This window comes from Jaculus jaculus, chromosome 1 (genome assembly GCF_020740685.1).
Source record: "Jaculus jaculus isolate mJacJac1 chromosome 1, mJacJac1.mat.Y.cur, whole genome shotgun sequence".
Lineage (NCBI taxonomy): Eukaryota > Metazoa > Chordata > Mammalia > Rodentia > Dipodidae > Jaculus > Jaculus jaculus.
The window spans coordinates 324625259-324642335 of NC_059102.1; the positions used below are offsets into that span (position 1 = coordinate 324625259).

Consider the following 17077-nt stretch of genomic DNA (forward strand, 5'->3'; position numbering starts at 1 on the left):
AGAGTACATATTGCTTGAAACCTCTGAGAGCCATGACAAAGTCCCATGTTCCCACCACGGTCAGGGAGCAGGACAGGGCCACTCACATGAGTATATCAGGGCAGGAAATATGGGCTCATTTCTCTCCTGGGCAGTTTCCACCAGCATCCTTAGTGGCCCTTTGGGGCAAAGCACAGCCACAAGATCTGAGAAAACAGAGACATTCTTGTCATGTTAAGAGAGACTTACCCTGAAGCAGCCCCGCGAAGAGCCGGCTTTCTATCACCAGGCGCCTTAAAGTGGACTCCAAGACGCACCTTGCTGCTACACCAGTGTCCCACACTGGCCGCTTTCCAGTCACAATCTAGAGCCTGTCACTGGCTGGAACCGTAAAACCAGGAGGACAGCTGCCTGAGGCAGAAGGCACGTTTCAAAGTCCCACTTCTCTGAGACAAATTCCTTATCCTCAGAGTAAGAGTCACCAGCCAACAATGGAGATGGCAAGCGTGCTGATGCTAATCACACAGCAGCTGACGACCTGGGTTACTTACGGGCACTGTGCCCGATACACTTGGGCCTGTGCTAAGGAACCAGCAGCCTCAGCGTGCCAGTTGCTCATTCATGCACGGCTTCACCAGAATGTTGGCAGGAGGGCTGTGGTCACTATGGGGTTGGCTCCTCGAATACCACGGGCTGTCAGGACTGTGTTTCACAGCAAAGAGTCTCCTGGAAAGCCTTTTCAGGACGGACGGTGAGTGTCCCACACCTGCCATCCCATCTGTTACACCTGAGTCTGAAATGTCCCCCACAGGCTCAGGCTTTGCATGCTTAGTAGCCCAGCTGGCGATGCTATTTTAAGAGGCTGGAGAAGGAAAGGCCCTGGCTGGAGGACTAGGAGTGGGCCTTTGAAGGTGAAACTCAGCCTTTGGTTCAGACGCCCTCTCTGCCTCCTGATCTGCCTCGATGTGAGGAACCTCTGTCACACAGACTCACGGAGCCAATCCACCCTGCCTTTCCCACTACCGTGGGCTGACACACTCTGAAACTGTAACCAAAAGAAACCCCTTTCCCGTGAGTTGGCTCCGTCAAATATCTCAGTCACAGCAATACAAAAGTAACCAAGGCACCGATCCAGCAACACAAGGGCCTTGGACACTGCCCCTGCCCTGACCAGGCCCATGCCACCTACCGTATACAGAGATGGCACCCAGGATGACCCAGGCGGACCACTCGGGCAGGTACTTGATGAACACCAGGGCCATGAGTGCGCTGATCACAATGAGGTAGGCCTGCTGGAGCACCAGCGGCCCCTTCCAGTGGATGCACACCATGCCCACTGCCCCAAAGTTCCAGACTGCCAGGAGGACAGAGGGGTAGTCCATGGCCACGTTGTAGGTCTTGAGCACTTCCCTGTGGATCCAGAGAAGAGCGCTGGGGGTGGGAGACCCGGCGGTGACATCACACCCTGAGTGAGTTGTTTGACACCCTCTGCTTCCTCTTTGTCATTAAGTCCCCACCTGGGTTTTATTTACTCCATTCCCAGTTTCCATCTCCACTGTCCCTGGAGCAACAAAATATTCTCTGGAGTAAGATGAAAAGCAAACTGATAGCTTGTGGTGGTGGTGGGGGAGGGGAACCCAGCTGGTAGATCCTGTGTACATGGATGGAGTTCTTAGAAGAGTCATTGCTCCAGTCCTTCCAAGGTCTTTGGGACTCTGAGCCAGGCAGAGACAGTAAATCAACGGGCAAGAGGCAGCCAAGCTAGGACATACCCAGACTTAGCCCCCCAAAGTAGAATTTAAACTGGAAACTGTTTCTGCCTACTGGGTACTCATAGAAACCTCCACCTTGACAGCTTCACTTTTCCATTAGGAGCCAAAAGGACGCTGGGGCCAACCACAGGGCCTCCCCCAATGTCAGAGTCTGTGGTGAAGGCCTGGGTCACTAGAGCAGCTGACACCTGGGAGACCAATGGGCCCCTCCCCCTGCCCGGGCTGCCTCTGCGATCCTGCTGCTCACAGTGCCACTTACCCAAGGTAGATGAAGGTGAAGAGGAAGAGCAGCATGAGGGAAGACGTGATCAGCCAGCCGTGGATGAACTGGGCAACAGAAACACAAGGGCCACTGCGCGTCTCCAAAACCACAGGCCCCGGCTCCACCGCCAGAGCCTAGACAGCCTGCTTAGTTTGGCTACTTTGTGGCTCTGTGGGAAGACGTCAGGGGTCATCTTTACAGATGAGGAGGCCCTGCCACTCGGGGGCTGGGGGAGGGGGGGTCTCGCCAGCTCCTTGAAATGGTTTAGAGGAGGCAAGAATTTCTGCAGGTCTGCTGACCCTTGGCCTGTGCTGACCCGATGTCACACGGACGGGGCGTACTGGCTGTCTCTACTTGCCAGGGACCACCTGAGGCTCTAGAGACAGGACCTGGTGACAGCTCTGCTCATGAATGCATTCCAGGGTGAAGGGAGTCAGACATCACAGAAAGATCAGCAAACAGGGATGAGGGGGTCACCCATGACTCCCTGGGTGCCATTTGCTCTAAGTGGCCTACTCGGGCTTCCGGAGGGGCAAGTTCTGACTAGCGACGATGGAGAAGTCTCCTTCTTGCTCCTAAGGATCTACAAACAAGGGACACTCTGTCTCCTGACTGAGCACAGAGGGGTCAAGGTGGGGCTTACTTCTCCAGCCCAGCCCGCTGGGCCCCTCGTAAAGACCCAGCCTACCTGGAGCCCGGGGTCTACCTGTACATTCAGCCTAAAGAGGACGGGCTGCCTCTGGAATCTGCTCACACTCTGTATCCCAACCGCCACCTGCCTCACCTGGAAGTGGCCACATAACATCCACTGACCACAGCAGGACCAGATCAGCCAGCCCTCAGGCTATTTCTAGCTTGCTGTCAAGTGTGCTGTATGCTGGGCTTTAAGCGAGTAGCCCTCCTCACCATTCCCACCATCCCCCATCACCCCTCCCCTTTGGTATGCAAGCCCTATCTTATTTACTCAGGCAATGGTAGGCAGATAAACTGTAGCTCAGGGACATTTCCTGATGGCTCCTCCCACTGTCACCTCCAGGTCACCCCAGCTGTGACAGGGCTGGTTCCCTCCCTGTACCATGGGCTTCTCTTCCCTCAGCCTGCCTCTCCCCTTCTCTTCTTGTTCCATAAACACAGCTGCCTGAACAAAACTCACCATGCTGTGACCTGGCAGCAGCTTTAAATTAGGTAATGTGTTCACTCAAAGTCCTGCTGGTCTTGAAGGCTTCAAAGCCTCCAGCTTGAAACCAGAGTCTAAAAGGCTATGGCACAGCCAGGTTTGGGGGTGCAGGCCTGCGATCTCCGCTACTGAGGAGGCTGAGGCAAGATGATCACAAGTTCAGGGCCAGGCCGGTCAATTTTGACCCTGATTCCAAATTAAAAATAAACAGAGGTAGGAGGATCGCTGTGAGTTCAAGGCCACTCTGAGACTACATAGTGAATTCTAGGTCAGCCTGGGCTAGAGCAAGACCCTACTTTGAAAAACCAAAACAAAACCACACAAACCAAACCAAAACAAACCCAAAACAGAAAGGGCCGGAGTTACAGCTCAGTGGCAGAGTGTGTTTGCCTAGCATGAGTGAGGCCCAGGCGTGAATCTCTATTATAGCAAAACCCAGAGAACTTATAGCATCCTTGGGGACAATGATATCCATGACCGAGGCCACCATGTAACACGCAGCTCCTTCGCTCCTCATGGAAGAGGCTCAGGGTCTGCAGGAGGGTCCAACTCAAAGGCTCCTGGCTAGGAGACCTCAAACAGAACCGGAACATGCCTATCCAAAGGCAGATGGGAAAATAAAAGTCAGCTCAGAAGCCGAGCGTGGTGGCGCATGGCCTTTAATCCCAGCACTCAGGAGACAGAGGTAGGAGGATCGCTGTGAGTTCGAGGCCACCCTGAGACTACATAGTGAATTCTGGGTCAGCCTGGGCTAGAGTGAGACCCTACCTGAAAAAACAAAACAAGGGCTTGAGAGATGGCTTGGCGGTTAAGCACTTGCCTGTGAAGCATAAGGACCCCGGTTTGAGGCTCGATTCCCCAGGACCCACGTTAGCCAGATGCACAAGAGGGCACACGCATCTGGCGTTTGTTTGCAGTGGCTGGAGGCCCTGGCGCGCCCATTCTCTCTCTCTCTTCCTCTGGCTTGTTCTCTCTCTCAAATAAATAAATAAAAATAAAATCTTTAAACCAAAACAAAAATCAGCTCGGAGAGAAGTCTCAGGGTGAGCGAGACTAAACCAGAACTTCAGAAGGAAGACAGATTGACTTTGGGACAGGAGTGGTGGGTCCGGAGGACCACACTGAGGAGCTCAGAAGAGAGGGACTTGGAATTTAAAAGACAACAGCATCCATTATCCGTGGTGGGGAAAATGCCGGAAAGGCAGCCTCCTTTGCAGGGAGGAAGGTGGGCAGCGGCCCTGGGGCTCACCTTGTAGCACCGATACTTGTAGAGCAGCACCAGGAAGACGGTCATGACCACGATGACACTGAGCATGACGAGGGTGTTCAGCACCGAGTTGAGGAGGCGCTGGCCGACCGAGGGCGTGTCCTCGGTGAAAGGTGTGTAGATGCTGAGGAGGTTACGAGAGGAGTCACGGCGCCTGTCTCTTCTGGAACAGCCCTCCCCCCACCCCCGCTGCCAAGGGTCCCAGGAACCCCAACGCTGCGCTGGCTGAGCCCCCCTACTATCACCGTGAGCAGCCCCCGTCTCTTGGCCAGCTACAGTGTTGCTCTCCACGTAATGAATAAACTCTGGAAGTAATGCACGGGCACCGCTCTCTTCCCAGCTTGTCCGGAGCTGTTTTGGCCGTGTCCCTCTCAAAGCCTCTCACCTGAGCTACTCAGCAGACCACAGGATGAAAGTGCTGGCTTCTCTGCCTACTCCTTTCTTTTTAAAAATAAATAAATAAATAAATAAATAAAAAAGCAAGAAGGGCTGGAGGGATGGCTTAGCAGTCATGGCATTTTCCTGCAAAGCCAAAGGACCCAGGTTCGATTTCCCCAGGACCCATGTAAGCCAGATGCACAAGGGGGCGCATGTGTCTGGAGTTCTTTTGCAGTGGCTGGAGGCCCTGTTGTGCCCATTCTCTCCATCCCTCCCCCCCCGGGTCTCTCCTTCTCTGTCAAATAAGTAAAAATAAATTTTTTTTTAAAAGGCAAGAAAATGGGGCTGGAGAGATGGCTTAGTGGTTAAGGCGCCTGCCTGCAAAGCCTAAGGACCCAGGTTTGATTCCACAGTACCCACATAAACCAGATGCACAAGGTGGCGCATGTGTCTGGAGTTCATCTGCAGTGGCTAGAGGCCTTGACACACCATTCTCTATCTGCCTCTTATCTCTTTCCCTCCCTCTCCAATGAATTTTTTTATTTTTGGATTTTGGAGGTAGGGTCTCTCTCTAGCCCAGGCTGATCTGGAATTCACTATGTAGTCTCAGGGCGGCCTCAAATTCATAGCAATCCTCCTACTTCTGCCTCCCAAGTGCTGAGATTAAAGGCATGCACCATCAGCTCAGCTAAAAAAATATATATTCTTAAAGACAAAAAAATAAACCTAAAAGCAAACAAGAAGTGGCAAAGATGTCTGAGAAGGTGCTCTATAGTGAGGATGCCGAGAGATAAGGGGAAGGGAGGGTATGTGAGGGAAGCTCTCTTTCTCAGTTTACTAAACACAGGCTTGAGAAATCTTCCTCACCAGACTAGAAGTGTGTTATAAAATCATCTTGCCCAACCTCCTCGTCTCACACACCCAGAGAAGTAACCTGCCTGTGGGCACAGGGCAATTGGTATAGTGGGCCAGGACCTGTGACTTAGCACATGGAGCTCAGTGCTATCGAACAAGAGCTGGCCTTCTGTGGTCAGAGTCCACTTAGAGTTTGATGAGTGCTGTTTGAGGCCTTTCATGTGTATTAATCCACAAAAGAAATGGAGGCACAGAGGCTAGATGTGTGCTCAGGGAAGTCACACGCCACAAGGCAGCAGGGTCACAGTATGAACCCAAGCAGCCTTCATCACTGCTCTGCGTGGCCACCAGCACAAAGTCACCCCCCCCCAGCGGTCCCCTTAATGCCACCAGACCCCCAACTCACAGCTGCCCGTTCTTCTCTGTATAGAAGTGCACGGACTTGATGGTGGCCACCACGACAATCACGCACAGCGTGACAGGCACGAACAGCAGGACCACATGCTTCGCCCCGTACTTGAGGGTCAGCTCCTCCTCCAGGCCCGACGGCCGTCCAGGAACCCCGCTGCAGATGTAGTGATCGGCGTCCTCCTCACCGTCCTCCTCGCCGTCCTGGGTCCTCTGTGGGAAGCGACATGGTGAGGCTCCTCCCACGGTGGGCCCCTGGTGTCCTGTGGAGATTCTCGGAAGTGGAGCTGACAGAGCCAAATGTTACTTTCCAGACGTGAGAGGCATGAGCTGCCAGTTAGGTGTGAGAGCCCTGGAGGTCTCAGGACTGTATGGAGTGGAGGGAGGGAAGCCTGCATAGCCACGGAGGGGCCTATCAATGACCTTTGAACTTTCTAAGGATGGGGACTCAGGATGCGGCTCAACCTGTTTACATGGGGAGGAAATAGGCCAGGTGAGAGGGGAAAATCAGACTGATCACTAACTGGGAGAGTCTGCATGGGTGGGACTCTTAATTGGGAATAAGACACTGGGAACTGGCAGAGGAAGGAATTACTGGCAAACTTTTGCTTCACAAAATGCAAATTTGCAGCTCTGGGCTAAAGGGACTAAATAGAACCCAGCACCTGAGATGAGTGGGCTCCAGATAGTTGGGAAAGGATCAATGAGTGGCAGGTAGAGCAAGGGAGGGTGGCACGTTGGCCCGACAGAGGCTGGCACGAATCCCGAGAAATTTCTTTTGGAAGTGTGGCGATTCAGGGCCCCTGGCTGCTTTGTGCATGCGGCAAACAGCCAAAGAAAGAGCCGCAGGAAACAAAACTGAAAACGGGATGCTTTAGGATCAGTCCTCTGTAGAGAGCCCCCACTTAGAACAGGGAGGAACTCGGACGAAAACTCCCAAACACCTCAGGAGATAAAAGAAACTATCAGGAAGACCTTAGCCGTGACCTTGAGCCTTGAGCGCCCTTGGAGGCTCAGAGGCTGTGTACAGGGAGAATGAGGAGAAAGGAGCTCGGATTTCAACCAGGCGGATGATGGGTGACTGGAAGAAAAAGTACTTATGCAACATGGGAAATGTTTTTATTTTTAGTTTTTTTTTTTTTTGGTTTTTCGAAGTAGGGTCTCACTCTAGCTCAGGCTGACCTGGAATTCACTCTCTAGTCTCAGGGTGGCCTTGAACTCTCAGCGGTCCTCCTACCTCTGCCTCCCTCCTGAGTGCTGGGATTAAAGGTGTGCGCCATCACGCCCGGCTTGGAAATGTTCTTAATTACTAGAATAACAAATATGGAATAGAATTTAGGTAACTTCAGATGTTGTCTGCTTGGCCAGGAGGGAAACCGTAGGGCTGACTGAGTCCACAATCTATCCAATTTCTACACTGGAGCTGCCTACAGTCAGGTCACAGGCAGCCGTGCCTCCCAGCACAATAGTGGAATCTGACTCAGATGGACTCGGCGCTGGGTCACCTACCCAAAGCTTTCCCTTCCAATAGCTTCTCCTATCCTCATGCTTCTGTTAAATGTTCAGGGATTGGAGTGGAGAGCATCAATCCATCCCCTGAAAAGCCCATTTTAGACTATAAATGTGCAGAACATGAGAAAGCCCTTGCAGACAGAAGGTTCGCCATGGAAGATGGCCTACCCCTTTGGCCAATTCTCAAGCTTATTCCCCACTCCATAAGTGGCAGGCAGAATGCCTGGTTTGATCTATGGGTTAGTTATCTTCCTGTCACTGTAACAGATACGTGAGATCATTCAACTTATAAAGAAAAAAGGTTTTCTTTTGGTTCACAGCATTGGAGTCTTTAAACCATGACTGATTTGGGCCTGCAGTACACAGCAGAAAGATAACAGAGGAAGCCAGGTGTGGTGGTGCATGCCTTTAATCCCAGCACTCAGGAGGGAGACAGAGGTAGGAGGGTCACTGAGAGTTCAAGGCCACCTTGAGACTACAGAGTGCATTCCAGGTCAGCCTGGACTAGAGTGAGACCCTATGTCAAAAAGCCAAAAACACACAAGCAAAAAAGAAATATACAGAGGAGCAGATTACTCATTTCATAGGACATGAAAGCAGAAGAGGAAGGGCTGGAGCCCCACAATTTCCTTCAAATGAATGATCCCCCAATGATCAAAAGGCCTCTACTAGGTCCCGCCTCCTGCATCTTTCCATGCTGGAGGCCAAGCCTATGACACATGGGCAATCCATAAGGCTCTGGAGCACCACAGCCCTGTTTCAAGATCAACTGCTGGCAGTACCTACCCGCTGGGCAGGGTTCTCTCCGTCCTCCAGGCCTGGCCTGCCCTCTTGGCAGGAGCGTGCCGGGGGGCTCTCCGCTGACATCAGGGACGTCCGCTCATCGCATACTTCCTCCTCGCTGTCAGAGGCCATGAACATGAGCATGGCCCGGCCTTGACAAGCACCTGGAAAGAGGAAAACAGACACCATGTTCCACTTTCCCGTGAGCCAAGGAAGCGGAGGGCTGAGCAGGTGGCTGGAGGCACTTAAGATTAGACATAGGTCCTGCCCATAGCAAGCTTTCTAGACTTGCGCCTCAGACAACTGTTCTAACACAGGAGTCCCTAACAGCCACCTCGAGGCTTCTGTATGCAGCCTTGCATGGGAATGATGAGGGATACTTGCGTCACATGGGGTTAAAGTGCCCAACCAGAAGAGCCCAGGCTACTCTGAACTGTCAACATGTTTAGTCATTCGATCAACAAACATCTGAGGAGAAACCAGCCGAAGATTGTGCTGGATTCTGAGAAATGCTCTTGCGCTAAGGTGTTCATCAAGAGGTAGAGAAAGATCAAGCAGGGACTTTATCTCAGGGACCAGAAATGCTTCCTGGAGCCACGCTGGAAACACATTCTTGCTGGTGAGGCAGCAGGTGGGTCAGGGCTATGGTGGCCTGGAGGAGACTCACAGCATCTCAGGACAGTCATGCGTTGTTAAACATAATCATTCTGCCAGCAGACCACAAAGGGGAGGGGAAGAATCTAGAAGGATGCAGAGGTGACCTGATGAGTGTGGGGGATGGATCTGATGTCTGGGACAGAATAAAGGGCAGAACTCAGGTTGGACTAAGAGAGGGAAGGACTGAGTTTGATCCAGAGCGTCTGTGGGTTGAAAGGGGATGCTGGGGTTGGACAGATAGCTTGATGGGCAAAGCGCTTGCTGTACCAGTGTGAAGACCTAAGTGCAGATCCCCAGAATCCGTACAAAAGCTGGTATGGAGAAGTTCCCCAGGAATCGCAATGCTAAAGAAGTAGAGGTAAGATTCCTTTTTCTCAAATTAAAAGAATTAATGGGGGTTAGAGAGATGGCTTAGCGGTTAAGCACGCTTGCTTGTGAAGCCTAAGGACCACAGTTTGAGGCTCGATTCCCCAGGACCCACATTAGCCAGATGCACAAGGGGGCACACGCGACTGGAGTTCATTTGCAGTGGCTGGAGGCCCTGGTGCGCCCATTCTCTTTCACTCTGCCTCTTTCTCTCTCTGCAACTCTCACATAAATAAATAAAAACAAACAAAAAGAATTAATGTGTGCACAGCATTCTGTGTGCGTATGCAGCGTATGAACGTGTGTGCAGATGCACATGTGCTATACATATCCGCATGGAAGCCGGAGGGTCACACTGGGTGTCCTCTCCTGCCCCTCTCCCATCTCACTTCTCTCAGACAGTCTCACTGAACCTGGATCTCCCTGGCTTTTTGGTTAGACTTGGTGACTAGGGAACCACAGGGATCCTTTAAGATGGGAAGATCTCTAGGGCTTTCTAGCTAGGCAGCCAGAATAAACCCTTTCCTCCAACAAGATGCTTTTGGTTAGGTGTTCTGAGCCGGCAACGAGAACTACTATACCTAGCATCCTCAAGGCCATTGGTTCTATACCCAGAACTACAAAAATAAACAAGTAAAAAGCAGAGGCTACATTTGGAAGGCTGAGGCAGGAAGACTCATGAATTCAAGGCCAGCCTAGACTACAGCTCTGAATGAGTTCCAAGTCAGCCTTGATTACAGAGTGAGATCCTGTCTATAAATTCAAAACTAAAAGCTGGGCATGGTGGTCCATGCCTTTAATCCCAGCACTCGGGAGGCAGAGGTAGGAGGACTGCTGTGAGTTCAAGGCCAGCCTGGGACTACAGAGTGAGTTCCAGGTCAGCCTGGGCTAAAGTGAGACCCTACCTTGAAAAATCCAAAAATTAAAATAAAATCAATAAAAAGTTAAAAGTAAACCCCAGAAGGGCAGCCATCACAAACTACTGGTTACACTTTCTCAAGCTAAGTTTCCAGATTCCACTGGCAAGAGTGCCTTAGATGAAGCCAGGGGCGGTGGCGCACATCTTTAATCCCAGCACTTGGGAGGCAGAGGTAGGAGGATTGTGTGAGTTCAAGGCCACCCTGAGATTACTGAGTGAATTCCAGGCCAGCCTGGGCTAAAGCAAGACCTTGCCTTGAAAAAAACAAATAGCAGCAACAACAAAACAGTGCCTTAGATGGGAACCTGACAAGTGTGCTGTGTTAGTGGGCACATTCTGCTCATTGTGGGCATGGGTTTCCATCTCTCTCCTGTGATTTGTCTTACAGTGACTGGAGAGGCCTACCTGGGGGTCCTTGTATCTGCAACGTCACCGGCTGCAGGCCCTGAGAATGGGGCCAAGTTCACCATTCAGACCCACAGGGCCACAGCTGCTGCTTCTCCTAGATGCCCTTGTGGCAATGCACAAAGCAGATAAACAAAGCAAGGCTGCTTCTTTAAAGCTCATAGGAAAGAGGGCACAGGAGAGTAGGACACCAGGACCTGCCTCAGTTTCCCTGAGTGACACAGTAGGGAGGGTAACCTTAAAGAAGGGCTGGGCCCTTTCCATGTGACACTGGGCTGTCACCATCATAGCTACGTGCCGATCTGCACTCAGGTCTGGCTTCACCAGGGCCTAACAGCTCGCTGGGAAGAAAACTGTTCACACATACGTTTGACCACTGAGATACAAACCCAAGTTGGGCTGGAGACTCAGTGGCTCAGCACTTGCCTTGCATGAGTGAGGCCCCAGATTCCATCCCCAAATCCTGCAAAAAAATAAACAGTTGAGGGCTGGAGAGATGGCTTAGCGGTTAAACACTTGTCTGTGAAGCCTAAGGACCCCGGTTTGAGGCTCAGTTCCCCAAGTCCCACGTTAGCCAGATGCACAAGGGGGCGCACGTGTCTGGAGTTCCTTTGCAGAGGCTGGAAGCCCTGGCGCGCCCATTCTCTCTCTCTCCCTCTATCTGTCTTTCTCTCTGTGTCTGTCGCTCTCAAATAAATAAAATTAAAAAAATAAAAATAAAAATAAACAGTTGAGTCTCTCCCAGGCTGACCTAGGACTCATTATGTAGTCCAGTCTGCTGTCAAACTCAGAGCAATGCTCCTACCTCAGCGTTCCTAGTGCTGGATTAAAGACGTGAGCCACCACACCTGGCTAAAATTTACTCTTTGGTTTATTTATTTATTCTCTCTCTCTCTCTTTTTCTTTTTTCTCAACGCAGGGTCTCACTCTAGCTCAGCTGACCTGGAACTCACAGTGATCCTCTACCTCTGCCTCCTCAGTGGCTGAGAAGATTAAAGGTGTGCACCACCATGCCTGGTTTATTTATTTATTTATTTTTGGAGACAGGGTCTCACTATGCAGATCAGGTTGGCCTCAAACTCCTAGCAATCCCCCTGCCTCAGCCTCAGCTCCCAAGTGCCACCATGATGCCTAGCTTAGGGTGTGTTTTAAAAATGCAGATTATGGGGCTGTAGAGATGGCAAAGCCCAACAGCCCGGAGTTCGATTCCTCAGTACCCACGTGAAGCCAGAACTCACGTAAAAGCGGGACGCTGCAGCAGGTGTCTGTAATATCAGCGTACCTAAGAGGGAAGAGAGGCAGAGAAAGGGGAATCTCTCCGGAGCTCGAGGCCCACCTCGCCTGGGGAATGAGCAGTGAGACAACTAGAGACCCTCAAACATGGCAGGAAGCCAGGACCAGCCCCTGAAGCTGTCCTCTGACCTCCTCACGCAAGCACGTGTCATACACATGAACCCGCACACACACATATTATACACACACAACCAAAAAGTAAACTGAGATAAAAAGGCACAGCCCTGAACTCCAGGCAGGCATCGTTGCCTCTTTACCCACTAGCCTCCCATCCCCACCGTGTGGCACTGTCTGGCAGAGATGCAGGGGTACAAGTGCCCACGGGAGCTGGGAAGGAAGGGGAGCGGAAGGTTCTGGCTAGTTATTTCCTCCAACAAAGCCCACTGTGTGAGAGGCTGTGGGACAGAGACAGCGAGGTATCAAGCACCACTGGGACAAGCTGTAAATGCCCTTACTAAGAGCGGGAAAACCCAGAAGCTGTGAAAACACACCCTCGGATCTTCAAGTAGCACTTCTCTGAATTCGATCTGAGAAAATAAAAGAACCATACAGAAGACGTGTAGTTACTTGATGTCATGAAACTGAAAAGGAATGAAATTTCTGAATCTATCCTCGGACACAACAGTCCCTCCTTATCTGCAGTCCCCCTCCTGTGAAATTTAGACTGTGGTACAAAATATTAGGTGAGTAACTTTCCTACAGTGTATTGTTCTAACTATTTATTTCATTGTTATTGTTGCTGTTCTCTTACTATGCCTAATTTATACATTAAAACTTTATCACAGGTGTATATGTACAGAAAAAACAAAAAAACCTTAGTTTACTCTTCTCAGGCATCTAGTCACTGGAAGTCTAGGTGCGGATCCTTCCCAGATAACAAGACTTACTTCCTATCCACCTGATAGGGATCATTGTAGGGCCACAAACGTCTTACCTCAGAAAACTATTTAATAACATTAAAAATGACATCAATTTTTTAAAAATTATTTATTTATTTATTTGAGAGCGACAGACACAGAGATAAAGACAGAGGGAGAGAGAGAGAATGGGCGCGCCAGGGCTTCCAGCCTCTGCAAACGAACTCCAGACGCGTGCGCCCCCCTTGTGCATCTGGCTAACGTGGGACCTGGGGAACCGAGCCTCGAACCGGGGTCCTTAGGCTTCACAGGCAAGCGCTTAACCGCTAAGCCATCTCTCCAGCCCTGACATCAAATTTTTAAATGTCTATTTATTTTTTAAAAATATTTGAGAGAGAGAGAAAGAGAAAGAGGAAGATAGAGAGACAGAATGGGCATGCCAGGGCCTTTAGCCACTGTAAATGAACTCCAAATGCATGTGCTCCCTTGTGCATCTGGCTTACGTGGGTCTTGGAGAATCAAACTGGGGTCCTTAGCTTCGCAGGCAATGCCTTACCATCTAGCCATTTCACCAGCCCTAAATGTATATTTATTTATTTGCAAGCACAGAGAATGGGTACACCGGGGCCTCTTGCCACACTGGGAATGAACTCCAGACATGTATCTTTGTGCATATGGCTTAATGTGGGTAATAGGGAATGGAACCTGAACCAGCAGGCTTTACAAGCAAGCACTTTTAACTGCTGAGCCATCTCCCTAGCTGGAAGTTAATTTTTTTAAAATATTTATTTGTTTGAGAAAGAGAGAGAATGGGCACACCAAGACCTCTAGCTAGTGCAAGCAGACTCCAGACACATGAGCCACCTTGTGTATCTGGTTTACTTGGGCACTGGAGAATTGAACCCAGGTCCTTAGGCTTTGTAGGCAAGCACCTTAACTGCTAAGCCATCTCTTCAGCCTGAAAATTAAATTTAACAGAACATAAAATTTCACACAATCACCTGAATTTGGGGCAGGGGGACGTTGAGGTAGGGTCTTATTCTAGCCCAGGCTGACCTGGAATTCACTCCAGTCTCAGGGTGGCCTTGAACTCACAGCGATCCTCCTACTTCTGCTTCCCGCATGCTGGGATTAAAGGCATGCACCACCATGCCCAGCTTTTAGTTTTGAATTTATAGACAGGATCTCACTCTGTAATCAAGGCTGACTTGGAACTCATTCAGAGCTATAGTCTAGGCTGGCCTTGAATTCATGAGTCCTCCTGCCTCTGAATCTGATCTCCTGCCTGGATCTGAAATTTTTTTTTAATGTGTATCTAAAAAACACTAGCAGGAAGTTTTAGAAAACATTAGAGGTGGTTGTTTTTAGGCTGGGCGGGATTGTGGATGACTTTTGCATTATGTGTTTCTGTATTTCTCAAGATTTTATAAAAAAAAAGATGAAGTGCATCTGAGCTTTTTTTCACACTGCTGAATTAAAAAAATTTTTTTTGTTATTTTTTATTTATTTGAGAGCAACAGAGAGAGAAAGAGGCAGATAGAGAATGGACGCGCCAGCGCCTCCAGCCACTGCAAATGAACTCCAGACGCGTGCTCCCCCTTGTGCATCTGGCTAACGTGGGTCCTGGGGAGTCGAGCCTTGAAACGGGGTCCTTAGGCTTCATAGGCAAGCAATTAACCGCGAGGCCATCTCTCCAGCCCTGCTGAATGTTTTTAGAAGGAACCACTACACAGCAACACTTGGGATTTCTCTCCCTCCCAAGTCACCTGCACGGCCCAGGAAGAGTCACTGGAATCTCGACAACCGCTGGGACATCTTCCCTCCCACCCTTATTTATCAGCCACTGCTGGTTCCTTTTGGAATCCCCTTCTAAGCCTGTACTGAAGCCTAACCACACGGAAGTCCTTGGAGGGAAGCATCCCTGTGGAAGGAGCAGATAGATAAACAACCTGGCTGGATGTGCGTCCACAGCAGAGTGATGCTCAGAGCTCCAGAGGGAGCCTGACTCAGCATGGGTGGGGGTGGGGCGGGAGCCTCTCCCAGGCTGACGTCAAACCCCATCCAGCAACTGCCAGGACCAAGGGCCCCCAGGAAACCCACAGAGGCACTGACGGAGAAGAGGGGCAGCGAGTCCAGGGGACAGACTAGCCCTGGAGGCTGTGCTGTGGCCTGTTAAACTGCTGGCCGGAATGGAGATGCTGATTAGCTGAACCAGGGAGTCTGACCCCAGAAGTTCTCCAACTCGCTGCTGGCGCCAGCAGTTCCTGCAATTATCATAGAAACCCGGTGACCCAATTCCTTGACCTTCTTTTCACCACACAAAAAGCAAAGGTTTGTCTTAACATTGAAAGCATGTGGCCCCGGTAGCAAAGAGATTTTAAAATGCCACCGCCAAGTCCAGTGGCATCATGGAAAATAATGATCCAAAAGTGAATTGCGAGCTGCTACTCTTGCCACATGCACAAGGGTCTATAGAGGGAGGGCTGGTTCCCCCAAGGGCCAACAGAACAATACCCCTGGTTTTACAAGGTTTTCTTCTATGATCACAAGGCTACTGCCTAGCATTCCCATGACTCCTAGAAAGTTCTAGTCTTCCTCTGTGCTAGGGAAGAATTAACCAGTCAGGCAACACCCTGAGAAACCCCATGACTTCTCTGCCCCATCTCTCTTTCCCAGTACCACATGATGTGTTTGTCTGATCCACAGGGACCCCTATCACAATACACACCCCTTGCTGGATGGTTCTTCCCAACTCTGAGAGAGCTCACTTGGAGCTGGAGTCAGAATCCCAGACTACAGGCTCCAGGGCCACCTGATCCATAACCCACGTTCTGAATGAACTTCCATCTCTTTCCCTCTGGAAGAACCTGGGCTGGGGCAACTTCACTCATTTGCTGAATTAAGCTGAGAGAAGAATATCTATAGGGAAGAGGCAGGGGGAGCCCCAGCATACCACCCTCAAGTAGGACACAGATTTTTTTCCTTTAAATGGGAAGAAGAACCAGTGGTCAAAAGTGTAGACTGTGGAGCTGTGAGCTATATATTCCCTGGCTGTGTGGCCTCAGACAATACAAGGAGATAGGCCCCATTTCCTCCTCTGTGAAGGCAGACTAGGACAGAAGAGGAGGATATGGAAACTGAACTGATAAGTAGTGTTGGGCCACCATAAGTGTTCAATCAATGGAAGTTGTGAAGATGACATTGGGTGGGGGGTGGGGGACTGAGAAGGAATGACAGAAGCCTGCAGATGCCCTTGCTGGGAAGTTAGGGATCTGCTAAACCACCAAATACAGACAGAGGAGTACAAAGTCCAGGCCCCAGGGAGAGATCCTGTTTCCATCCAGATTCAGCCTGGCAGCAGGAACATTTTGTCAAAGGAGAGGGCATAGCCATAGGATGATGTCAAAATGTTGAGGAGACCGGGTGTGGTGGCGCACGCCTTTAATCCCAGCACTCGGGAGGCAGAAGTAAGTAGGAGGATCGCTGTGAGTTCGAGACCAGCCTGAGACTACATAATGAATTCCAGGCCAGCCTTCGCTAGAGTGAGACCCTACCTCGAAAACCCAAAAATAAAAGTCGAGGATCTTGAAGGTTCTATTTCACGGTTAAAGAAACTGAAGTCTGAGCTGAGGCAGGTGTGTAGGGGGTTGTAAAAGGAGTCAGATGAGGGCCTAAAACCGCAGCCACAGTTATGACTCAGGTCTGCGGACTGTGTGTGTAGAGGCCTCCCTACCCCCCAGGCCCATGAGGCTCAGGCATAGAGCAGCCAGGCAGCCAGCACAGAGCCACATCTCGGGGGCTCTCTGGGGGCACACTCACATTTACAAGGCATGTGTCTTTGCCCTGGGCAAGGATGAATCTCGAAACGTCTTACCCATTCCCAGATCATGCCAGCTTAAAACTCTTACGTCTCTCTGGTTCCCATACCCCTGGCTCCAGTCCCTATCCCCACGCTGCAAATCGGTGGGGCACGGAGGCGAACGTGCCTACCTATGGCAGCGAGGGAAGGGAACTGGGTAATGCTTCCCTGGGCCAGCTCAAAAAAGAGACGGAAAACGTTAGCAGAAACAAAGAAAATTTCAAAGGCTCTTCAGACCCATCAAATCCTTTCTGTAACTATAACAGGCAATTTTCCGTCACTGAAACACACACCTAAGATACAATTTATATAAAAAGGGAAGGTTTGC

At 50.6% G+C, this 17077-nt stretch overlaps 1 protein-coding gene across 1 annotated transcript in view; it reads right to left on the reverse strand.

Moving 5' to 3' along the window:
- Positions 1-17077, reverse strand: part of Psen2 (presenilin 2) — a 30063-nt gene that overhangs the window by 9421 nt on the left and 3565 nt on the right. Inside the window, 6 exon segments of the mRNA XM_045141999.1 lie at positions 87-185; positions 1169-1389; positions 2011-2078; positions 4440-4581; positions 6097-6311; positions 8397-8557. Of these exon segments, the coding sequence (XP_044997934.1) occupies positions 87-185; positions 1169-1389; positions 2011-2078; positions 4440-4581; positions 6097-6311; positions 8397-8537 (886 nt within the window). The 5' untranslated portion in view covers positions 8538-8557.